Source organism: Arvicola amphibius, chromosome 12, assembly GCF_903992535.2.
Source record: "Arvicola amphibius chromosome 12, mArvAmp1.2, whole genome shotgun sequence".
NCBI lineage: Eukaryota > Metazoa > Chordata > Mammalia > Rodentia > Cricetidae > Arvicola > Arvicola amphibius.
In genome coordinates, this window is record NC_052058.2 from 39690260 (window position 1) to 39716858 (window position 26599).

At 48.1% G+C, this 26599-nt stretch overlaps 1 protein-coding gene across 1 annotated transcript in view; it reads right to left on the reverse strand.

Moving 5' to 3' along the window:
• Positions 1 to 1821: 1821 nt before the first annotated feature.
• The window catches only part of Tspan14 (tetraspanin 14), a 57348-nt gene continuing 32570 nt past the window's right edge, over positions 1822 to 26599 (reverse strand). The window contains 8 exon segments of the mRNA XM_038349089.2: positions 1822 to 3405; positions 4797 to 4916; positions 7051 to 7095; positions 8635 to 8760; positions 10428 to 10598; positions 11859 to 11935; positions 11938 to 12004; positions 13722 to 13771. Of these exon segments, the coding sequence (XP_038205017.1) occupies positions 3334 to 3405; positions 4797 to 4916; positions 7051 to 7095; positions 8635 to 8760; positions 10428 to 10598; positions 11859 to 11935; positions 11938 to 12004; positions 13722 to 13771 (728 nt within the window). The 3' untranslated portion in view covers positions 1822 to 3333.

Genomic DNA, 26599 nt, shown 5'->3' on the forward strand with positions numbered 1-26599 from the left:
GTGACAAAAATGATGATCTAAGGTGATAATTTAGTTTGGTAGTCATTAAGCTATGTTTTTGAAGCCCCTGCTGGGATGTGAGGTACAGAATACAGAAGAAAGCCAAGTGAAGAAGTTTTTGTCTCCAAGCTCTGCAGGAAGTGTTTGTATCCTGCCACTCCAAAGAAAGCACCCCCACTGCTGGTAAGGGTCCCCAAAACTCAGACAGCATCCACTTAAGGGCATTCTTTAACTCTTTCTCTCCCAGTTACACCTTAGCCCCAGGGCTTTTTGTAGCTTTTTAAAGATTTATTTTATATATATGAGCAGCTTGTCTGCTTATATGTATGTGCATCACATGTGTGTCTGGTGTACACAGAGAGCAGAAGAGGATGCTGGATCCCTTGGAACTGGCATCACAGGTGGTTGTGAGCTACCATGTGGGTACTGGGAACCAAACCTGGGTCCTCTAGAAGAGCAAAAAATGCTCTTAATTGCTACATCATCTTTCCTGTCCCTAGCCCCAGTTTAATAATGCTCATTTCACATTTTCCAGAGGATTCTTGGAGACACCAAAGGTGACTGACTAAAGGGACAGTCCTTTTATGAGGCTGAAGGGCAGCTCCTGCACCCTAAATAAGCTCAGTTCAAAAGGCTGGACAACATCCTTCTGACATAACACAAGCATCTCAACTAAGATCATGATGGGAGGTAGGGTATCCCACAGTTCAAGGCTGACAATGTGGTACCCATAATCCTCAAGGACACAGAGAAATGTAGCTCTGGGTATAGTGGTCTATTATTTGTATTTTAATTAATGTTTCCTGAAGACCAGAGGCAAAGCTAAAGCCACTAGAGGTCAGGCAATGGTGACACACACCTTTAATCACAGCAGCATTGGGGTGACAGAAACAGATGGATCTCTGTGAGTTCAAGGCAACCCTGGGCTACACAAGATCAATGCAGAAGCAAGCCCAGATGTTGGTGCTCCCACCTTTAATCCCAGCACTAAAGGGCATCTAAAATGAAGAAGAGGGAGAGGCTTAGTCTGTTTAGTTTGCAGTCACCCAGCCTTGGTAGAGGTAAGACTTCTCTAGCGGCTTGGTTACTTTGCTTTTCTGGTTTTCGGTTTAAACCCCAATTTCTGTCTCTGGGTTTTTACTATTTGGTGCTGCAAGTTGTGGAAGAAGTGTGCCCACCCATTGCACACACAGTTCTCCTAGCCCCTCACTTGGCCAGTGGAGGGAATTTCTAACAGTACTTTCACCACCTCTGAAGCTTGAGGGGCCAGGAAAGGCTACCAAGTGGCTGGGTCCCCAATGCCGAGGGTGTGCCTTCCTCCTTGTGCATGAGGAGCTCTCCAAGGGCAGTAGCCCACATGCTGCCTGCCTCGGGACCCCTCTCAAAGTGTCTGCTCTTTGGAAAAGAGAGCTTCTGGATTCTACACTCGTCCAGCCAACAGAAAAACCACCCTAAAGCTCGAACACAGTAGTCGTCCCTTTCCGAACCATGGTCTCTGTGCACTTTTGGTCCAGATGGGCCGTATTACCAGGGTTAGGAGTTCGAGAGAACTGAGAATACGCCTCTTCTAGGGTCTTGGAAAGAAAGTGTGTTAGCTGCATGCCTTATTAGGGGCTGAGGGTGGCAAACCAGCAAGTCAGGCCACAAGTTTCAACTGTTCGGGTGCACGTGAAGTGATACAAGGCACTCTGTTAGGTTGCCTTACTACTGTCACACTCCGCCGCCTCAGGTCAGCTCAGTGGCTCAATGTATCACCAAAATGCTTGAAGTGGTTTTTTTTTTAATAGTGATTCCAAAACAAAAAATGACCCAACAACAGCATTAATATAAAGATATATTCCATAAAAGAGTTTGGCAGGTCAAAGAGAAGCATCACACTCTAAAAACACAAGCATTCTTCTTCCTCTAGTCTATAGAGAATTATTTAAAAAAACTATAACGTCATCATCATCATGAACACACACCACCAGTATCACCAGTATACACCACACTAGAATGTACAACCTCGGCAAGTAACTGAAGGTAGGCACTCAACCCCTGAACGGTGAGGACAGTGAGCTACAGAGAAGCATTAAAGAGGAGCCCAGCCAAGGGGGACAGACACCCGGTGTGCCTCAGGAGTACCCAGTACTTAAGACCACAATCATTTTCAAGAGCAGCCCTGAACAGCACTGACAGTGAACGCAATGGCAGAAGAATGGCATCTGGGTGGAGGAGTCATCACAGAAGTTAGAAATAAGACGCGCTGAGCTTCTATACAGCACCTGGTGTCTGCGGTTCGCAAGGGCCTGGCTGCAGGGTGTTGCCCTCCAGGGACAGCACACTTTGGGCCGCTAGCTGTATGTGGTCGTGAGAGGAACCTGGTTTCCAGCTAACAATCAGGAACTTGGGCTCCCCAGAGGGCAGCAGGGAGAAAGGTCAATAAGGATTCAAGTCCTGGTGGCAGTTTTAGTAGCACCGAGACCAGAGACAGTGAAGCCAAGCAAGGGTGCATGGAGGGAGTGTGGACTGGGCAGGGGTGGAGGGGCTGTCACCGCTGGTTCTGGAGACACTCAGGGAACGGAGAAGGACAGCTTGGCAACAGACACTGGGTAAGGCTGCTGAGAAAAGAATGCTGGAGAGAAGAGGCAATGAAGACATGGTGGCGGAACACTCTTACCCTATAAATAAACTATTTACATGCTTTAAGAACAAGAGAGCTGGCTCTCAGCAGGGCTTAATGCTATGGAGACACGAGGCTGTTCTACCCTGGGAGAGCAGTGTAGGCTTGGAAGGCAGTGGCAAGGTGCTTCCCTGGGACTGGCTTTGGCTGGCTCAGGCTTACTTCACTTGGACATACATGGCTGAGGATCCTGCAAATCCGTGGCATGTTTACACCACCATGAACCCGTTGGCACTCGGGAACCCCACGGACCACTTATCTCCCCTCCATGATTCTTGATCCGATGGAGGCCAGAAGTTGTCCTCAACCTGCTGGTCCAACACAAATGCTCCACCCACAGAAGATAATAGTAGAGCATGTACCTAAGCCTTACTGAGTGGGTAGGGCCTGTAGACGCTCTGGGCTCCAAGCGGGCCATCAAGCCCCCCTTGCAGCCATGGGAGTCATCAGTCCTCAGAGTTACTACTCCAAATGAAGCCCACATTCTCTGTCTCTGGGCAAACCCCTTCAGAGATGCCATGTCAAGCGTGGGCAGAGGAGAAGGGGCCATCATCTTCAGCACCAGCAAGAAGAAACAGAGAGGTCACATCACACTGTTGCCGAAGACACGGGTCTGATGTGGGTGGCTTCACCTCCACATGTGGCTCAGCTCCACTTGCTGCCTCTGCTTCTCAGAAGTGATGACCTGCCTTCACTGCCTCGATGTCTGAGATCAGGGTCCTCGCCAGGAAGATGCCGAAGATCTGAAACCAAAGCCAAAGGTCAGCAGTGTAAAACAAGGGCAGGAGCAGAGGAGCTAGTGGGGACTGCCTGCATGGACTCCCTCACCTAGCCTACCAGGTCAAAATGCAAAGTGAGAACAGAGCTAGAAGTAGCCCTGGGTAGGAGCCACAAACCAGAACAGATGCTCAGACTGCCTCCAGGGAGTGACACGCCACATACCATAGGCGGGACCCACATATTTGAGTGCTAGGTCAAACTGAAAAATAACACCAACTGTTCAGAACCAGCTACCCTGTAGGCCTCATTCCCAAGAGAATAGTCTGTCTCACAGCCATGCCCTGATGTCTGCAGGCAGGAATATAGGAAGGGGAGTGAGGGGGAGGTTCTTCTACCTAAACTAAACACACACTGGGGAGATGTGCTTGCTTTCTCCCCCTTCTAAGTTCTACACTTTATAATTGAAGACAATCTCTGAGGTTATGTTTTCTGCCCACTTCAAACCTTTTCCTTTCCTTTTCCACAGCTTCTCTCTAGCCTTTTTCTGTAGTCCCTCAACGATACAGGGAAGAATAAAGAAGTGTTGTGTGGCTGCCGCCAGGTCCACTCCAGTCACCTCTCAAGGCAGAAACCACCTGACACATAAACAAAGCCTCCACTACCTCAGAAGCTGCCCTGAAGGCTGCCAGTGCCTCTTACTCACAGGCCCTAGTAAACCGAGTTCCCCGAAAGACTGGGTTCTTGATTTTTTCTCGATTTTCCCATGGGCACCAGCAACCCCTTCACCACTGGGTTACCATGTCTGTTTCACATGAGATATTTGTGAACAGGCACAGCTTTAAGCACAAAAGCAGTGGGACATAGGGCCTCTGTGGTGAGAGGAGACTCCAGGAAGCCCAGCCAGGGGACAAGGACAAAATAATTCTGGGATGATTGCCCCAGCTAGAAGGAAGAGTCACTCCCTCCCTCTAGAGCCCCTGACACCTCCCTTAAATACTGCTATTTCAATCAACAGAAGGGAAGGATCCCAAAGAGGTGACAGTACTGGCCATGCACTCCAAGTACCCTGACTACACACAGGCAATCCATACGCTAGCTTACTGGGCCCTCCAGAGAGGGTAACAGTTGTCTTGTCTGTCCGCCCTAACTAAAGAAGGTCTCCCTTCAGGTAGCAGACTGTGGGGAAAAGAGGAGCCACAGGCCGTCCTGGGTCCACCCTCCAACATACATGTACAGGTGCCACCATGATATATATATATATATATATACATATATATATGTATATATATACATATATATATACACACACATACATACACATACACCATGATATATATATATATACACACATACATACATACACATACACACATGCACATGCAGCTAGCCTTGGACACTCTTTCCTGGGCCATACCTGCAGTAGTGAGATGGCAATAAAGACTCCAGCCACAATGTAGATGTTCCTGGGGAGCCAGCCTTCCAGAGCTTGGATGCAGCCTTTTGTAAAGATGAACTCGTCCCACTTGCTCTTCAACTGCAGAGAAACAGCACAGTGGCCTCAGCCTGAGCACACACAATCCCTGCCTGCCCCCAGAAAGCCTGGTTCTGAATGGGGCAGGGCAGGCACAGCAAGTGGATGATGGTCTTGGGGGGTTGAGAAGACACAAGACAAATCCTGCACGAGAAACACACTCCAGCTTCAGTCTAAACCTCTCTCAGGGCCACCTGCTATCCTATCTATCACCGATCTAAATAATAGCTCTCCTCTAGGAACTCAGTCTACATCTCCAGCCTGGAGACAACAAGGGCACGACAGCCAGAAGGATGGACCTGGGCTCAAGTCCCGGGTTACCCTTGAATTTTAGCTACTGTGTCCTGGCATTTAGTTAGGAAATATAAGGTACAGATGAGGTAAAGGGATCCCAAGCTTTCTCAGTTAAAGAAGTTGGCAGAAGAAAGGTCAGGGGTTCTTTAGATTGTGTCTCTCACTGGTAAGCTTGGCTCTGGGAGACAGAGTCAGCCAGGCCCCCATCTACCAATCCTTCTGGAAAAGCAATGTGTGGGGACCCTGTAACTGCATACACCTGGCTTGTACTACCTCATAAGTGGCAATCAGCCCCAGTTTCCTCCCCGTCAACTCCCTCCATGTCAACATGGATGAAACATCAACTCATGCCAGGAGCACTATGGGATACACTGTGCCATACTTGCCCCCCCCCCCCCCAGCCTCAGATTGTGACTGTATTTGAAAACAGGTCTTTGCAGGTGGCCTAGGCAATCAGGATGAGGTCTGATCCACTGACTACTGTCCATACATGAGACCAGGACACAGGCATGCACAGAGGCAGACCATGTGAAGAGGAGGAAGGATATGAAAACCCGGAAGATAGGCCTGGAACAGCTCCTTCCCATGCAGCCCCAAAAGTCGACTCAGCTGACAGCTTCATCTTGGACTTCTAGGCTCCAGAATGGTGACACAATAAATGTCTGTCTGTCACTGAGCTCCCCGTCTTCACTTAGAGATGAGATCTTTAACACAAAAGCCAGGCTCCATACAGATGCCTCTCTCTGACTGTGCCCTTTTGGGATGCCAAAACAAAACAGCACAGTGGCCTAAAGCAACAGAAGTTCCTTCCTCCGCACTGCAGAGGCTGCAGCCTAACACCAAGGCACCAGCCGACTCAGTCTGGGGCTGCGGTCCAGTTAAACAGTGTCTTCTCGCTGAATTCTCACATGCTAGAAGAGGTGAAAGGCTCTTGGGATTTTTTTTTTTTTCTGATTTATTTATGTGTGTAAGCATTCTGGCTACACTTATGTCTTCACACCCTGTGTATACAGTGACTGCAGAGGACAGAAGGCAGCATCCATCCTCTGGAACTGGAGTTACAGATGGGTGTGAGCCACTACATGTGTGCTAGGAACCAAACCTGGGTCCTCTGCAAAAACGACAGTGCTCCTTATGTCTCAGCCATCTCTCCAGGCCATACAGGGTCTTTTAGTAAGGTCAGAAATCTCTTCGCTGGGGACTAGGCTCCAGCTTGTGAATTCTGGGAGATAAAACACCCACCAAACAGCCTGTTCCTATGAAACTAAGGTTAACAGATTTCCAAAATGCAGATCAACTGCCCTAGTGTCCAAGAAGACAGATTTCTACATTCCCAGACACCCCCTCTTTCACAACAGCAGCCAACCATATCACCAAAACCCGCCAGAGAAAAGACCACAGTAGGGAGGGTACGCCTTTGTGGCTATCTTAACACATCCAAAGCCCTCACTCCATGTGGTCTGAAAGAAGCACTGGGTTTTAGTCCGCCCTAATCCAGGCATCTCCCTCTTGCTCTTGCCTCCATGGAAAAGCTGGAGCAAGTCACACACCCCACAAGCCAGCCTTCTCAATTCCTGTATGTAAATAACTCTTGCATAGCTTCTTTTCCCAATTCCATACTACTTCCAATGCAGTGAGAGGGTGAGCAAAACAAGGGTTTTATAGTCACAGGGCTTTAAGTGTGTGTGTGTGTGTGTGTGTGTGTGCGTGTGAATAGGACCCAACTGAACCTTCCTGTGTCCCCACTCCAGTTTGCACTTGTGCTGAAGAAGGTTAGACCACAGACTGAAACCTATGAAACAGTCTCCCAAAGCCCTTTGAAGCTCCGTGTTGATAATCTTACCTGAATCCTGACGTCATAGCCACACTGCGTGTTCACAACTTTTTGCTGTAAGAGAAGCAGAAAACTTAAGTCACTTTTGTCCTGTCAAAAACCTGGTGGTAGGAGGCACTAGGAAATCACAGCCCAACACCAGGAAACACCTGCAGAGATTCCATCATCGCTTACACCCTACAAGCCAACTGCCAGCTCCACTTCCATGCTAGCAGAGAGGTCAGTGAGTTGCTTCTGTGGTGGTTCGGCAGTGAATTTTGTAGACTAGGGGTACAGAACTGGACTTAATCTGCCTCATCAGCAAGAGTACAGACCTGGACAGCGCACAAACAATCCGGCTTGGCTATACTTTCAGGAAACAAAGGCCACTGGGCTTGGAATTTCATACAAATTCTTATACATTACAAAATATTTTTTTTCTTTACCCATGTTTGAGGTTAGATGCAGAATATCCCCCAAAGGCTTGGTCCTCAGGGTGCTGCTATTGGGAGGTGGTAGAGCCTTTAGGAGATGGAGCCTGGAAGGAAGCCCTTAGGTCTCTAGGACTGTGTCCCGTAAGGGGACAGGATATTCTGTTCTGCTCTTTAGCTATGTAGAGGGCAGCCTCCTCTGCTATATGCTCCTTGCCATCTTCACCAGGTGCCCCAGATCTGAAAGCATCAGGACCACCTCATGCCATACCGTCAGCCAGCGTAACTCTCTCTCCTTAAATTCTAGGGATTGAATTTAGGGCCTCCTGCATTATAAGCATACTCCCTACCACTGAGTCCCACAAACCTTTCCTCAGAGGGCTGGCTACAGTGATGGAAAACTGGCTTCAACAACCACTGAAAAGTAATGCATCCTTGGCTCACAGGTCACACAAAGCAACCAGGCAAATTTCAGCCTTGGGCCACAGTTGTCCCCCTTTGGGCCAGGAAGGAGGTGATTATCACACTTGCTACACCGCTGGATTTCAAACATTCCTGGACACCTCTGACGCCACTGTGCAACCTCAGCAAACAGGCCTCTCCCACATCCAGGATCCTGCCCAGGTAATAACAGAGTCAAGGCATGCTTCTCAGGGGCTATGAGTAGGCATCACAGGCCTGTGCAGAAGCTTGTGCAGGGCTGATCTCTACTCCAGCAAAACAGTCCTTCTTCATACATTACCCAAAGTGCTCAATTTCCAGAACCGTGAGCACTTAAGCCTTAGACTAGGAATGAAAGCAGGTGAAGAGGCTAAACGATAATTAACCATGGCATGGCTGTCCTCCATATGGGAGGTATACATAACGTTACAAACCGTGGGTTTCTGGGCACTGAGTACACTCTGCAGAGAAAGTACAAAAGGGGGCAGACCAGAGCACAGCACCTTCACAGTAAGGGCCGGGAGCACCACTTGAAAAAGATGAGCTTTCTTCCTCCTTTACCCCACACAGGGCCAAGGTGCACCACTAAGAGGTGCACAGGATTTCAGAGCTGCAAGGACAGGAGGTGGATGGAGGGAGCAGAGGGAACGCATCACACTCCATCGGTGTGTTGGGAATCAGCAGCCTGGAGGGCTCTGGCAGTGGCAGGAGCTGCTGGGCTAGGAAAGGGACATACACTCACCGCAGGATCTGGCACACAGCAGGAGAAGGGCACTCCACATTTCTCTCGGCTGTAGCTGGCACCACTGCAGTTGAAGTAGACATTGAGGTCCCAGTCTTCAGGGCCATAGGCCCCACAACACTGATTCTGAAATCGCAAAAGCCAAGAACCGCATGAGGAGAGCCAGGGTCACTTAGTCAACCCACGGTGTCTCTGGATAGCAGAGCACGTTCCCATTTACCAGACAGAGAGACACCAAGGCCCACAGAGACGCTTAATAACACCAACAAATGGCAACCCGCTAGGAAGGAGCAGCAGCCATGTCATCTCTGTGCAGCTCACAGCATGCTACCATCCAGTCATGCCACTCGCCAGAGCCCACCCAAGGTACACTCCCTCCCCTTTAAAGGCTCTCTGATGTACCCCCTCCTAATCTAGAGCACTACGAGACAAGCCTTCCTCCCTGGTAAACGGTCACAGCTGCTGAATATGTACGACTAGGGTGAGCATCAAGAGTAACTCATTAAACTCCTGCCTTGACCTGGGGCTGCCGCCCTCCACTCCCCAGTACACTGTGCAGCTGACAATAGTCCTCATCAGCCTACAGAGGTGCAGCCCCTGCACACCATCAACAGACCATGAAGGGAGTGGCCCAGCCTCAGCAGTAGCCAAAAGGCCAAGAGCAATCTCTCCCTCCTTCACATCCTACTTTTCTAGTGAAAATCCCATCTTCCCCATCCACGCTCCTCCACGAAGCAAGCTTTAATGACTTAGTGACCATCTAAGTCATCCCAAGGCCTAAAACTTACTGGATCCTTCTTTATTTCTAGAAGAGCTGGGCATGGCAAAGCACGAACATTCCTCTAATTTCAATAATCAGAGGGTAAGCTTGAGAGTAGCCTGGGCTACACAGCAAGATCCTGTGCCACCTGTCTCAAAAGAGACAGAAACAGACAGGCGGCAGGAAGACAACATCACTTAGGAAAGCGCAGGGGAAAGTGCTAGAAACTAGCAGGCAATGCCATATGAACACAAAAGAAAGAAATGGAACAGAGAGAGGGCAGCAAGGCCATCTACAGTGGGCAATAATGCATGATCCTCCCAAGACGGTTAGAAGGCATGGGAGCCTCTCTGTTTGTATAAACGGGTTTTGCAGGCACCCAGGCCGCATGCAACAGGGTAAACAAGTTTTGGTTAATAACAGTGGGTCAGTTATTTTTAGTGCTTTCTGGTTTCTCTTCGGAACCAAGTGTTCCACACTAAAGACAATTTGGAAGCCAAGCTTCTGGGAGAGGCAGATCTAACAGGCCACTGTGGCAGGCAATTGGTTCATCCCAGGGGCTGGAGCAGCCAGTGATTCAAGCTTCCAGGTGCAGCTGCAGACAAGGGGAAGGGGCAGGAAGGCTGAGGGACACAGCTCTGCTTATTCAACCCCCTGGGGAAAGTTTCTGAGAGGTCACAGCCCTCCATCTGAGAAGGCTTCCTCCAGGCAGTTTGCCCTTCTCAAACAGGAAGGAGAAAAGGTCCCAGAGAGGAAGGGGACAGGAATAGCTCCTGTGGTGAGTCACAAGCCTGGGGGAGGAGCTCTATCCTCTATATCCCTTCTCCATCCAGGAGACCCAAGGTCCTAGGGAGAATTGTGACTGAGCTGACCAGAGGTAGAGGGGATGCTCCATACCACCCTGCCATGCAGTGGCAGAAAAGCCACTGAGCAGGGAAGGCCTCATTCCCATCTCAGCTGCAGGGCACCCCAGAGTGAACAGAGGAGGCAAAGGGCATTCTCTAGCAGGAGGCCTGTGGGGAGCAGAGCTTACAGCTTTCTGAAGGGAGTCGATGAGGTTCTGGAGGTCAATGTCGTCCCGATAGGATCGGATGTTGCTCTCGAAGAATTCCCGGAACCGGTCCCTCACCCAGTCCTGGAACAGAAAGGCCAGCACAGCCACGGCCAGTTCCAGGAAGAAAATGAGCACAATGGCCCCGCAGAACTGCATGGGCACAAGAGAGGGGGAGTCAGCCGTCATCAGCCTGGCAAACCCATGCACCCCACTAGACCCAGAGCCACCGCCCGCTGCACAGCACTTCATCTCCATAAATGGGGTTCACCACTACTCATGCCTCAGACGGCACGGCTGAAAACTGCAGAGAGGGAGGGAAAGTCCAAACCACCATTTCCTGGGAGGCAGTCCTCACTCCCCTCCCCGACCCTGGGGAAAAGCCTTGTCAGTTGGTTCAATAGGGAGCCTCCAACGGGCGTCACCTGCTCCCACCCCTTCACACAGCTATCCTAATCCTCCTCTCCCCTTTAGGAATGAAAAAACTGAGACTAAGACACAGAGGACATCTGAGTTCCCTACCACTCTAGAGGTAGAGTATGATCAGGACCCACTCTGCATGTGCAAGCAGGATCGCAGCCACATGCAGGCCTCTCTAGAAGCATGGCTGCGCAGGCAGGAAGTAGTGACATTCTATTGGTACCCATGGCAGCCACTGGGGCACAAGATGAAGCTATCCTGTGGCCTTACAGCCATACATGACGCTAAGAAGCTTTGTCACATCTAGGAAACGGAAGGGGCCTGCCCAGGAAAACTGGAAAGGAATCGCAAGCATGCCACAAGCATGTGCATAGTCTGTTCATGTGCACATGAGGTGCAAAACACAGTGTTTGGAAGGGAAGGAGATCTAGAAAATGTGTGCTTGCTTTTCAGATAAAAAAAGCTTGACCTAATAAACTCCAACAAATAATAAATCATGAAGAAAATAAAAGTGTTTGCCTCACCAGGTCTATTTAATTTTAACTGAATACATTTAAAAATGAAGTCGTATCTTAAATATAAAACTAAACTCTTAGCAATTCATAATTCTGCCAGAAAATTATTACATACCAAGAGATTCACATCCAGGAGGAAGGAAACGGTTTCTTAATGCTACTGGCGACATTGTTTGATCTTAGCCAGGAGGGCAAAGGTGAGCAGCAACCATCCTTTAGAACTCCTTTAGGGGAGCTATAAGGCAAAGGGGGCAGGTAGACCCCTGCATCAGCTGGCTCCTATGGGGGGGGCACAGCAAACACCCATCTCCTAGGGTGAGGAACCATCATCTGGGCTTTCTCTTCAAATCTTCCCTCCAGTGAGACAGGTTCAAAGGCCTCCTCCCTGCTTCTACTACTGCCTGGGTCAGAAAAGATGTGAGCCCAGACCCTAGCCCAGCACATCTCCCCTTCCCACCTCCACTCCAGGACCACTCACAAACTTGAGCAGGCAGATGTTCTCCCGGAGAGCCCCAACACAGCCTGCGAAGCCCAGTGTGAACATCACCACGCCCACATCAAGACCAGCACCACAGGGTCAATTCCATGCAACCGGGTCACCTTGGTAAGGTCGGACAGCACACCCTGGAAAAGGCAGAGAATACAAGATAGCAAGGCCCTTAAATGGAGTCGAGGTCCTGGGGCCAACTCTTTCAGCAGTTATGGCAGGGGCCTGCTTCTCAAGGCTCAGTCCTGCCATCAAGAGCCAGGCCAGAGTGGTGCTTTAAAACACTTCCAAGAGGCCCCGAGTCTAGTTAGCATCCTTGTCCACCTCAGTCTCCAGATACTTTTCCCATGAAGTTCCTGGTCCACACTGAAGATCGGGGCTCCTGTGAGCCCAGACCCAGATTCCTCCATGGCCCGTAGGGTACCTTGGCCAGGCCTCAGGGAAGTGGAGTTCTGTGACCTTTGGTCAAACTGGCTAAAAGCAGCCTCAAAATGAACATTTTTGAGGAAACACACCCAGCAAGGAGAGATGAAGGGGGAGTCGTCCTATCAGCACGGTTCAAAGAGAACCACTGTTGTTCTTGCAATAAACACATGGAAGGAGGCTAGGGACAAATAAGAATTGGTTTATCATTTTTATTCAAATACATATAGTCAGCCACTACTGAGATGGCTCAATAGGTAAAGGCACTTGCCACCTTGCTTGGCAACCTGAGTTAAATCTCTAGGACCCACATGGTAGAAGGGAAGAGTATCGAACCTACTCCTGTAGGTTTTATTTTGACCTCTACTCATGCATATACATAACTTCACACGCACACGCACACACACACAAAAGCAGTAAAATTTAAAAAAGATATATGTATTTATGCAATATTTAAAAATCATTATATATAACTAGTGGCAACCACAATGGACAGATTCTGTGATATTCAAAGTAGGGGCAGTGGGGGAAGCTGCCAAAATGGACAGCTATGTAGGGAGCTCCAGGATCATGGCTCATACAGGTCAAGTCCATTGCAATCCCAAGCACGGGCCACATGGTGGCACTGTTTACATGGCTTACTGCCTCCTGTTAACTAGGACAGAGACCTTGTATTGCAGCTTTTGCCATAAGGGGTTCACAAGCCTCCTCGAAATTCAGAAATATACAATTCTGCTCCTATGAAAGCTCATAGACCAAAGTGCTCTGCTTCCTTTTTCTGGAAGCAACAGCAAGTTCCACCACAGGAACAGGGGTGCTTCAGCTTTGGGTCCTGCTTGCTCTCCCTTCCTGGAAGAATTCTACCTCTCCTGCCTATAAGCTACAAGCACTAAACCTTCCATAGGGTAAGGTCAGCACCAGGACTCCACCTTGCCCCTGGAGCTCTGAACCCCTAGAGTACCAAGTGCCCCCTTGTCTAGCTGCACAGAGCTTGGTTTCTCCTTCCTCACATACCAGCAAGCAGCACACAGGTTCTTGACCTCCTCCCTAGAAGCCAGGGGCATAGAACCAGTTCTATCTGCCCCCTTTGTTCTGTAGGCCAGGACAAGCACTTAAGGGAGTAAACATAACTCTTGCTCAGGGGACCTGCTCACTTGTTCCCAGAAATAACAGAAAGGGTTAACAGGGCAGCCCCAGGCCTGCCTTGGGCACAGCTGCCAAGCCCAGTGGTTTACCCTTCCAGTATTGGCCTAACTGTCCATGACCTCCAGGAGCAGAGCCAACTTTTAGAGGCAAGTTTCTTTCTGAGGGTTAAAATGCCTACAAAACCTTTCACTGCACAGTTAGTGCCCTACTGAGCAGACTAGAGGAGGGAACAATTCAAGTCCAAGGCTCTAGGTCTGGCTGCCTGGTAACTGGGGTTCCACCTACCTTTTCGCTCCATGCCCACAGCCCGACTCCAAGGAAACAACGCCAGCCAACTGCAGGGGTAGAGGGAGGGAAAGAGGAGAAGAGAGAGATCAGAAAGAGCACTAGAAACAAAGTCTACATTCTAGTCGAGTGAGCTGTTCTCCTGTCGCAGCGTGGCATCTGAATCTCGCAGATGAAAGAGCCATGGAGACTGCAGATAGCCAGCACCTACCTCCACAGATGGCTGGTGGCCGGTTTCTACCATGAGATGGCCGTAAGACCAAAGAGGCAAGGTAAGGATGCTGAGATCAGTCCTAGAGAGACAGCCTCACGCTGAACAAGAGACTGTTTCTTCTTCCTGTCCACCTTTACCCTCAACTCACTTCAGTGTGCAAGACCCTGTACTCCCGGCGACTGACCAGGGTTATCAGAGGCCTCTGGCCCAGCTGAGATCTGCACAGCTCAGGCCAACTGCAAGGCAAGGCTACAGGGGAAAAAGCACAAACCCAAGACCACCTGTTGCCCATCTCAGTCCACAGCCCAGGATTCAGACTCCAAACACAGACAAGCAGGTACTCAACGCATTCACTGGTCAGAGCGGAGTCTCCTCATCACAACTGCACATAGCATGTGCTCAGGAAACAGCAGGGTCTAGCTGATAAATTAAGGTAAGCCACATTAAGCAGAAGAGAAGCACTGTGACCTCAACCTCCCGGCTACTGTCGCTCACTGACCCAAATACATCACACACTCCTAAAGCAGAGCGGCTTTTACCATAAAAGGTAGACACAATGCTCTGCAAATGGAGCTGCCTGTTCTGTTGTTGGTTTTTCCACTATTCTCTACTTTTCAGTATGCTGGCATTTCAATGCCATTTATTGGGACCTCACAGTAAGTAAGTGCTAGGTTCTCTATGACTCAACTTTGCAAGTGGTATTCTCCAGCTTAAGTGGCTTCTGCCTATTTTATTCACTACCAGACCCATGTAGCTGGGACGGGAAAGGAAAAAGCCCTGTGATGAAAACCCTGGGAGGTTTCGGTGCTCACTGAAACACCAGGTCACTGTCACGAAATGCACATAGGCCTAATATCTGTTGCGCTCTCTGAGGGCTCACAGCTTACCACGGTTTGTTCAGCTGGCATTCACGGATGAAGTCAGGCCAGGACGCAACATTTCCATTTTACAAAGCATAACATGGTAGCCAGACAAAGCTAAGACCAAGAGACATGGCAGGGGAAGGGCTCCTCCCAAATCTTGGTTCATCTGTTCACAATTTCTTCTTAGAGCAGATACTGGGTGAGCATTCTGAAGCTAGAAGACTGGTTCCCTGAGCCCATCCCACACCACACTGGGTTCTTAGCAGATAAGGTCTTTGTTTTCCTGACACTAAATCCCCTCTCTCTATCAGTTTGCACAATGGCACAAGAAGTAAAGCAAAAGGCCACCCTACCACTCCTTAAGGTAACCAGTCACTGACTTGTCTTTCATCAGAGTGGAGGCCTTTTCCTCATCTGACCTCATCAGAAGTAAAGTCACTGTTGTCATTCCTCCTCCTCCTTCAATCAGGTTGAGACACCAAACATACATAGCTTGGGGGCTGTCTTCCTCTCTTGCCTGCGGCTCATCCTTCCTTTACAGATCCCACTAAATGATGGTAAAATCTAATGGTTCAAAGACCCCTTGGAACACTGGGGGCAGGGGCATGATGACCCAGGATTCACATAGCTTTAAATACTACCACATCCGTGACCATCAACCATGCAGCTCACATCTACCATTTCCTTGTGGCCTCCAGGGCCCTTCTTCTCCAGCTCCTTTCCTTATACTACATCTGTTCACTAGCCATTTTGGAGAAAACTCACAAGATGGAAAGAGGCCTCATACTCACCAACTAAGACCCTCTGCTCCATTTACTCAAAACCTTAAGAGTGTGCGTGGCCAGTTTCTTCTGATTCTCAGATCCCCTCTGTCCATAATCTACTTCCTTCCCGGCCTGCAATAAACTGGAACCATCATTTAAAACTCCTCTATCATTTGGTATCAAAGGACTGGCCTTAATGCCCCCAGTACATACCAGAATTCTCAGGTCCTCAAAGTCCCTGGAGTAAGCTATACATCCTCCCTCAAGTAGACTATTTAGTACACCGAATGGAATGCAAGCACTGTGCATATAGCTGTTATACTGTATTGTTTAGGGAACGGTGAGAAACAGTCTTCCATGCAGTTTTATAGTGTCTTCCATCATTGTGAATTGAGATGCAGAACTATCACTTGCGGAATATGACTATGACCAGGTCACTCCACACTTCAAAACTCTGCAATCACTTCCCCTCACACCTAGGGTGAAATTAAGATTCTACCACAGTCTGCCACTGCCTGGCATCAGTTCCTCGCCACCTCCTTCACATCATCTAGATCTTCCCCTGAGATGTCTACCTTTGCTACCCTATATGAACTTATTCCCTACTGGCTTGGTTCTCATTGCAGCCCTGATCCTAACCCAAGTGGACTGTGCCTACCTTCAGCCACGTTCTCATCGGTCTGCTCGGGCTGTAACTCACTCATATAGAGAAGGATGGTGCAGGACTGGGCCCATGTGAGAACCCCATCAAGGCTTCAAGACCAGAAGGCCCCAAGCCTGGGGTTCTTCACACTCTCCCTCTATGCATGCTTTTGGGTTTTACTAGGGTGTCTCATGTACTCCTAAGGGCCAGGCAAGAGCCTACCTAGCCTGGCTTGCCAAGTTCATGACCAATCAAACTACATCACAGAATTAGTGCAGTAAGATTGGAAGGTATCTTGACACTACTGCCATCCAGTGTTCCCATTCAAAACCAGGCCTGCCTGACCCACTTAGAGCAGTCTGCCCACTTCTGGGGATCTAGGGACAGGGTGAAAAAGAAGGTTATCTTGAAACAATCAGTGGCTCTCAGACTCCCTTTAGTACCTCATTTTTTTCCTCCCCACATTAAGTCAGCCTTAACTCCACATACACTTAGATGTTACTGAATCCACGCTGAGGTGTTTGGTTCGTTTAAGACATGGCCTCTCTATATAGGCCTGGTTGTCCTGGAACTTGCTATGTAGACCAGGTTAGACTTGAATTGATAGAGCTCCTCTTGCCTCTGCCTCCAGAGTGCTGGGATTAAAAGCGTGCACCACCATTCGGCCTTGAGGTGCTGCTTTAATTTTTCCCTGGAGTAGCTAAACAGAAAGAAAGATGTTGGCTCTGCCAGGGCAAGTGTACAAAGTTGTGCAGATGTAGGTAGGCTCCAACTCTGTCACACACGGGCACGCACCCTCCTTCAAGACCTGTAGGAGACTGCTGCTGGATCTGTTACAGTCATATCTTTTCTCTTACAATGACTAAGAAGCATTCCTTCTCCTGTCATCTTATAGAAAGAACTGAAGTTAACTCAGACCCAAAAGACAGAAACTTAACAGCCACATGTCTGCTCAAGGGTTCAGTGAATATTGCCCAAGGCAGGAATTGGAGACCAATTATGGGCAAGAACCTGCAAGAGGATCAGACAGGGAAGTGATCGGCCTCTGGGACCACATACCAGCTCCAGGAGTGAATGGAAACCTGTCATTTCCTCCCCAAGAACTCCCACAGATAGAGAACAAATGTTGAACCCATGTCCAAGGTCACACAGCAAAGCTGGTGACAGACTTAAAAACCCCAGGTATCTCGATCCTTGACAGCAGATTATCTCACTACCCCACAGGGACAGAAGAGGGGGCAGCACTCTGAGGTCATGGGCCCTACAGACCACCTACAGAAGACTGACCCAATGAGACAGGGACTCCACAGAGGAGTTCTTAGCTGCACACCCTCAACAACATGACTGTGTTAAGAAGGAAACATTCTACAAGTCTACATCCCAGTCAGAGCAGTAAGAATCTCTGAGAGTCTCTGTAAAAGATTCAGGAGCAATTACAGGAGACAAGAGGTTCCATTGAACAATGGGTTAAAGAAGCTCACAGCATACAATTCAAGAATCCCAGGACCAAGGTTATTAAGTGAAAATCTCTAGACTACCTTCCCTACGGCTAATTGATCAGAAAGTCCCCCCCACACACATATACACATGCATGCACACATACACCCATACCCCTACATACACATGCACACACCCACCACACACACATGCACATACCCATACCCCCCCCACTCCCATACATACCCCCATACAAGTCCCCCCACACCCCACACTCTCCCACACCATACCCCATACACCACATACAACAACACAACAACCCCCTCTGCATTAGTCAGGGTTCTCCTGGAGGGGAACAGAACTGGTAGGATGAACAAGTAGATACATAAAAAGGAAATTTATTAGAATGTCATATAGGCTGTGGCCCAGCTGGTCGGTCCAACAATGACTGTCTACCAACAGAAGGTCCAAGAATCCAGTAGTTGCTCAGTCCACAAGGCTGAATGTTTCAGCTGGCATTCAGTATACACTAGAATCCAAGAGGCAGGCTCTAATGCCAGGAAGGAATGGACTTACCAGCGAGGACAAACGGGCAAAGAGTGAAAGCTTCCTTCTTTCCATGTAATTTATATAGGCCGCTAGCACAAGGTGTGGCCCAGATTAAAGGTAGATCTTTCCACATCAAAAGATCTGGGTTAAAAGTGTGTCCTTCCTATCTCAAATTATTAATTAAGAAAATAATCCCGACAAGTGTGCCCAGACACTTAGGTTTTAGTTCCAGATGTAGTCAAGTTGATACAAAGAACAGCCATCATACCCTCCAAAAACAAGAACAAGAAGCCTACTGGAGCATCCTAAATTGGCAACAGGTTTCCCCTTATTCTGGAAGCTGCAAGAATGCCCTCCCCAATCCTCAAACAAGCATTGCACTGAGCTCTGGAGAGTTTTGAAGAAGAAAGGGAGGAAGGATTGTATGAGCCAGGGGGGTCATGATGAGAGATCCCACAGAGACAGCAGATCTGAACTCATGAGAGTTCATGTACACTGGACCAGCAGTTAGGGAGCCTGCATCAGACGGATCTGCATGTATGTAACAATTGTGTAGCCTGGTCTCTACTAAAACTTCTAACAGCGGGAGCAAGACCTCTCCCTGGAGCTTGGCTGGCTTTTGCTAACCCATGCTGGATTACCAGGCCTCACCTCAATGTAAAGAGAAGAGCTTGGTCCTGCCTCAACTTGAAGTGCCAGGGAATGCGCAAGCCCATGGGAGGTCCTGTCCCTTTCTGAATGGAGATTGAGGAGGAGTGGGATGGGGTGGTGGGTAGATAGGAAAGGGGAGGGGCCAGAAGGATAGGAGGGGGAGCTGGTTGATACGTAAAATAAATGAAAAGAAAAATTTTATTTAAATTTAAAAAATGCCTAACCCAGGGCAGAAAGATTGTAAGAGCCGAGGTAGTGAACAATTGTAAGGAAACAATATTGTCTAGATTCAAATGAGACCTGTGACAGCATTAACAAGACCTGCACAAGTTCAAGCCAGAGGGAAATCCCAAACCAAAGAGGGAAGCAGCTCTATGTATTTACTGCCTTTCTCTTTTCTTTTTCTTGTTTGTTTGCTTGCTTGTTTGTGTGGTTGGTTGGTTGGGTTTCTTTCGAGACAGGGTTTCTCTGTGTAGCCCTGGTTTTCCTGGAACTTGCTCTGTAGATCAGACTGCCCTCGAACCCACAACAGAGATCCATCTGCCTCTGCCCCCCAAGTGCTGGGATCAAAGATATGAGCTACCACCCCTAGATCTTATTTTTAAGAGAGAAAGAACATGAACTTGGGTAGGCATGGAGTGGAGGATCTGGGAAGAGTTGGGGTATAGTAAAGAATATGATAAAAGTATGAATAAATTTTTAATAAAAAAAAAATCCCCTCACCATAAGGGTAAGCTTGCTACACTTCACCCAGGTAGATCAAGTGGCAATGAAAGTGTGAACATCTAAACCCTGCTAGATGGCAAATTAAGAGCATCCACCCAGGACTCAATGGCCTTGGCTCCTTGCCTAATTGCTCTAAACACATGTGTAATGCTTAGGCAATTCTTGCAGGCTCCACACATCTTAGAAAGGCCGCATTTCTAGAATCTGCACTTCTGACCTCTGGTTCGTGGTAAATCTATTTACACTGACTCAGGTGCTCAGAACCAGTTCCCTGGGCCTCCTTATAGATATCTGAGGTAAGCAGAAAGGAACGCACTAAAAATCCATGCAGTTCAGGGTTCAGGGTCCAGGGTCCAGGGTCGATCTCCTACAAGTCTGGGGCTTTCTCAACACACATGGCCCTACTCACAGGTAGGTTGAAAGGACTGGGGAAAGACTCTAATGAAATCTACTTACAACAAGGAGCCCTGCTCTCCTGGGTTCAGGCAGAGCTGAGGCCTGAAGGGCCACCAAATGACCCTCATACACCTCTACCTGCTGCACTGAAGACACTGCATGCCCCTAGTGGTGGTTAATCGTAATCTCCAGTTTGTGTATTTAGAACCAAATGAGAACAATATCTCTGGATGTTTCTAAAGAGTTTAACTGAGGGGGTAAGACCACCATTCCACAGACCAGGGCCTAGACTGAAAAACATAAATGAGAGAAACCCCAGCTTTCATCTCTCTGCACCCTGATGGTGAGCAGCCATCTAATGCTCCTGCCACACGATGAACTGTACCCTCAACCACGAGCCGAAATAAACTCCCTTCTTCTTCTTCAGTGGCTTTTGTCAGGTGTCTTGTCCCAGCATGGAGAAAGTAGCTATTACAGTCTTACCCCAGGCAATTCCCAAAGGACTAGTATCCTAAGAAAAGGTCGCCTATTTCCCCAGAGTCTCAGCTTCCCCTTCTGGAGAAAACAAGAGGGCAGAGTTCAGGAAAACAAGCCAGGAAGGATGCAGACAGACAGCAGGGTAGAGAACAAGAGCCTGAAGAAATTATAGTATCAAGTTTGTTCTTCCACATCCCAACGCTCTGAGCAGTCACCCATCTCTGGGGCTCCATCTGCAATCAAGCATCTCATGGCTATGCCTTGACACCTAAGTCCTGCCAGCAGGATGCAAAATCATGGTCATGGACTATCCCAGAACAAGAAATCCCAGGGTGAATTCCCAGAATATTTGAGATACCTGCACTCCTTCAATTGCCTATGATTCAACTAAATCTGAGGTCAATATGGCCTCCAGGAGGCACAGACCCCAAAACAGCGGTTCTCAACCTTCATAATGCTTCGTTCGACCCTTTAATAGTTTCCTCAGGGTGCGTTGACTTCCCAAGCATATAAATTATTTTCATTGCCTAACACACACCATTAACTAATTTTGCTAGCTAAGAATTGTAATGTAAACACCTGTGTTTTCCGATAGTATTTAGAATACCCCTATGAGACAGTCATTTGACGACCCTCCCCCCCCCCAGGTTGAGAACTGCTTGCCTTTAACCCAACCTGGTGTTGAAAGTCCACTCAGTGGGCTGAGCCCTACCTGGGTCATAGTATATAGCCATTGGGGGTTATGCAGCCCTGTCTACTATGAATGGGGACCCTGAGAGTTCTAAACAGGGCAGGGAATCTCTTTCCAAACAAATCCCATATCAAAAGTCTTAGGCTGAGGGCTGGCCAAAGGGCTCAAAGAGAAAAGGCATGGAACACTGATGACAGTGATTTGATCCCCAGATCCCATAGTGGAAGGAGAAAGCAGACTCCCTAAAATTGCCCTCTGATCTCTATGTGCACACCACGGAACGTGCGCACACACACATGCAATAGCTAATAAATAAAATAAAATAAATATCCATTTTAAAAGTCTGAAAGAAGCCACCTTCTCAACGGAAGTTTGAAAGGTCGAGAAGAGCATGGGAGGCTAGGCCTGCTTCCTCAGCTTCCTCATTACAGGGGAAATGGGTCCAAGACAGGAGGCACCATGCCCGGAGTCACAGAGCTATCACAGGCCAGCTTTTCCTCCCTCAGGATGGGTGGCTGCTGTGAATGAGAAGCAGCTGCAGGGGCCCAGCGAGGGGCCCGGTGCAGGGGCAAGGACTGCTCCAGGGGCAGCTACAGTGACACCGATAACCTAAGCCCCACCCAGCAAAGGTTAAGGAAAGACAATGGAGGAACCGAGTTATCACAGGGAGGCTCTGGGCAGCACCCCAGCAGACGTCTCTGCCTTCACCGTCCCAGATTACATAGGGAAACATCCAGGTTACTATACCAGGGCCAAACAGTCAACATTCTGAGTTCTGTGTGTTTCCTGAGCTCTGCTGCAACTGTCCCACCGGCTGTGAACACTGAGAGAAGCCAGAACTGCTAGACAAATGGATAGATGTGGCGGCGTTCCAGTGAAAATTACGTGCAAAACAAGCAGAACCAGGTCTGACCTGCCGGCCACAGGCGGCCAAGCCCAGCACTAAACTATCACATTAAAACCGTCTGGACTTGTAGATGAAGACAGGATTTCCTTTAATTCAGCCACGTAAACTCTGGGTATCTCTAACTCTGGTATGTTTTTGTATTGTTTTAGGCAGGATGCGAACAGCTTACAACTGTATGAACCCATCAACACATGCCTATAATAATAAGTGTTCCACAACATCTTACTGCTATGGAAAAACATTCTCATCAAAAACTACCTGGTACCCAGGTAAAAATTCCTTTAAAAAAAAAAAAAGAGGCCCTGTAACAAGGTGGCAGAAATCAAAAATTAAGGGACAAAGGAATGACAGCAAATTAACAAAGACTTGAAGACAGATATATGCACGCTGAGGAAAACATAGGTGGCAATGCAGAAAGGAGCAAAAGACACATATAAAAAGACTCCTGTGGGTGGGGGTCATGGTGCAGGCACCTAAGCCCAGAACTCAGGAGGCAGAGGCAGACAGATCTCCAGAATCTGAGGCCATAGTGAAATCCCATGTCTCGCTCTGCACAAAAACACAGTTCACACAGAGGAAAGAAAAACATGGGAGTGCACATTGAAACACAAATAATTTTTGAGAGTTTTCTCAATAGAACCCTCAGAGCACAAAAAACAGGCCCAAGAAAAAGAAATCTCTCTCTCTCTCTCTCCTCTCTCTCTCTCTCCTCTCTCTCACACACACACACACACACACACACCCAAGGAAGGAGCAGTTTAAATGAACAGACACCCTACATAATGGAAGAGAAATCTTTGCCAGCTACATTAGACTAAGGGGTTTAGGTTAATATGTAGAGTTGCGAAAAATTAAACACTAAAAAACAAACGTAGGAGGAAGAGGAGGGGGGAGGAGGAGGAGGAGAAGAGAAGAGAAGAAGAAGAAGAAGAAGAAGAAGAAGAAGAAGAAGAAGAAGAAGAAGAAGAAGAAGAAGAAGTAGTCAAAGTAACAATCAATGAATAGAACCATGAACCAAATACAGAGTCTCACCATGTAGCTCTGGCTGGCCTAGAATTAACGATGTAGATCACACTGTCCTCAAACTCAAAATGCCTCTGGCTCCCCAGTGCTGGAATTAAAGGTACACACTAACACATGTGCCTTCCCTCTGCCCCCCCCAGGAAATATTTGTGGATTTTTGCTTTAGGTTTTTGCTTGTTTTTTTTGAGTGCTCAACATCAGGGAAATGCAAATTAAAATTAAAACTACCTTGAGATTTCATGTCACCCCAGAAAGAATGTGGAGAAGGCAAGCGCTGACTGATAAGGGTTCGGGGAAATAGGGGCCTTACACAATGCTGGTGGAGTATAATCTACTCAGGCACAATGAAAATCATTGTGGAGGTTCACAAACACTCTCATGTGGATGGAGGCCAGGAAAACTAGAGGGCCGGTGAGACATAATAAAAGGCTTCAAGGAAGGGGGTGTGGGGAGATGATATGAAGGGGAAGTGGAATACTGGGAGTGGAAGGATAAGGCAGGGACGGGAAGGAAGGGGGTGAAGGCAAGGGCGAAACCAACACGAAGACTGTAGACTGTAGGAAACTGCCGTGAAGAGTACCAGTGTGGAGGCCACAAGTTGCCATGGTTACTTTCTTTGTTCTCCACCTTAGTTATTGAGTCAGGGTCTCTGGTTGAACCAGAGCTCACAGACTCAACGCACCTGCCAGCCACCTTGAACCCGGGAATCTGTCTTCTGAGTGCCCCGCCCAGGTTTTATGTGGACTCCTGGAGATCTGAATTCTAGTCCTCACTTCGGCAAGAAAGCAATTTATGCACTGAGTCCTTGCCCCTGCTGCTCAACAGAAATTTGAAAAGTGATTTCTGAAAAAAGAAGACAAAAAAACAAAGCAGTACAAACAAGATGGAACTGAGGCACTCCCACAGGGCAGGCAGACCTCTCTGACAGAGCTGCCACGCCAGTGATCTACTGGCACGCGCGCGCACACACACACACACACACACACACACCTTGTATTGGCAAGCATCCTGTGGATATGTAACAGCCATACGCCAGGCACTAGCCACCATGCACAAGGGACAGCCTTTCTCCTTAACCTCCTTAGTGGTCTCTGCTTGGCACGTGGCTGAGGCATCCAGAGGTGAATACTCCTAGCCACACCTTAGTTGGAGGGGAGTCCCTGGCAAGGCTGACTCTGAGAACACATGCACTCCTACTTATGCCAAGAGATAAGGAGCCTCACTTCCTGTGACTGTAAGTGGGTAAGTGTGTCAGCAAGGTCAAATCAATGCACACACCTTCTGACCACTAATCCCCACTCCTGGGAATCTACCCGAGCAATAGCTCCCTTCCTTTCCTACAGGGAAGAACCTGTACTGCATAAAATCTGTACCAGTCTCTACAGTCTTATCTAGAACAGGGGAAAAAGCTGAAGCAACCTAAATGTCTCACATGGGAATTCCTACAAAAATACAACCAGAAAGACCGATGTGGCAACCCAAACGTCTTCCACCTCTGTGTTGGTATGATATCGCAGCCCCCAGCCAGGTTTTGAGAACTGCCATGAGGACATTAAACTACGCACATCTACAGACAGGCGGCTGCAGCATGGAGACGGATGCATGTTATTCAGGGATGCGTTGTTGAGTCTTCTGGAATTCAGGCAATTGCAAAGGTGCGTTCAATATACTTTTATTTGTTTATTTTTATTTTATGTAAATCGGGTTTTTTATTGTTTTTACTGAGCTAAATATTTTATCCCACTCCCCCTTCTCCTTCCTTATTCCCGTACACTGGTGTTCAGCCTGCATATAAGTCTGTGAGAGTGACAAATCCCCTGGAACTGAAGTTACAGTCAGGTGTGAACGTTCATGTGGGTGCTGGGAATTGAACTCAAGCCTCTGGAAAAGCACCCATTGTCCTTGACGGCTGAGCCATCTTTTCCAGCCCTCAATAATTACTGAGAGAAGAGATAGCATATCTCAGCAGTGAAAACTACATTGTTTCATTCTTAAAACAGATTTTTCATATGCATCATTTAAAAGATGGAAGCAAAGGAGCTGAGAATGCAGTTCAGCTGGTAGAACGCTTGCCTTGCATGCATATGAAGGCCTAGGTTCAAACCCCAGCACTACATAAAACAAGGCAGACAGCAGTCCCTGCCTGAAGGACCATCAGAAATGCAAAAGTATCCACAGCTACATGAGACCTTATCTTAGTGGAGGAAAAAGGGGGGGGAGGTAGACAGAGAAGAACACAGTGACGACGGAAGCTGGGAAACAAAGTGCAGTCAGGCCAGGGTCTCATCTGGTAAAAACTATCAGTAACTTCTCCCTTGTTGAGACTCTGACTCAGATTATACATTATGTTCACCTACCCCATAGGAGGGGTATCAGTTACTGGAAGGAGTGGGCTGAGATGTTCGAGGTTCCTGCCCTACTGTCTCACTCAGAAGCAAGGTTGCCCATTTACAACCAGATACAAACTCACAAAATTGACAAGCTAGAAAGCTAGGACTTAAACTCACTGAGGTTGCCAATGGCAGGGTGTTGGCTTTTTTTCCAGCTCTTTTGAAAGTAAAGACATGCAGAAGGTTCTCCTAGTGGTGTAGCGCAGGCCTGACGTCTGCACTTAGAAGAGATGGGGTCTCCATTTTTTAATCTGCCTCTAAAACAGATCCAGGTAAGGGCTTTTATCTGAATTGAGGGAGATTACAGTCAATGCTTATGGGAGCAAGCAATCTTGACTTCTGGATCATACTCCTCGAGAACATTCAAGAAGCAAATCCAAGACAGGGTGCCTTCTTTACAAAACTGAGCCGTGTATGAACATAGACAGGCAGTCCACAGCTCCTCCTGCCTTGCTTCACCCAGTTTCTCTACCTCTGTCTGCTAAAATGAGACATTTCTTCTTATATTTCTATGAACCACACATGACATAAATTTTATTATTAACCATGTTCAAGTGTACAGCTCAGTGAGATAAAGTACATCACAACAGGTCAGGTCATTAATACCACCCATCCAGAGAGCTCTTTTTATATTACAAAGTTGAAACCGGACCCCTTAAACAATAATTCCTTGCTATGGGTTGATGCGTTTCCCAAGATTCCATGTGCAAAAGACTTTGTCCCCATTGCAACGGTGTTGAGAAGTGGGGCTTTCCGCAGGACAGTAGGTCGTGAGGATGAATGGATTAATTCATTACTGCTGGAGCGGGCCTGGTATAAAACTGAGTTTGAAGGATGCAGATAGAGCACAGTAGCAAAGAGCATACCCAGCACATACGTGGCCCCATGCTTGTGCCCAGCACTGCAAGGGGGTGGGGGGTGGCTGAATTTGGCCTCCCTTTGCACTCTTTAATTCTTCCACAATGAAAGGCTATGGCTTCCCCAATCTTGCCCTTCTCAGCCTCCAGAACAGTAGTTCTCTACACTCCTAAAAGCACTGCTACCCTTTAATACAACTCCTCACGTTATGGTGATCCCCAACTATAAACTTATTTTCACTGCTATTTGATACCTGTAATTTGCTACTGTTATAAAATCGTAATGTAAA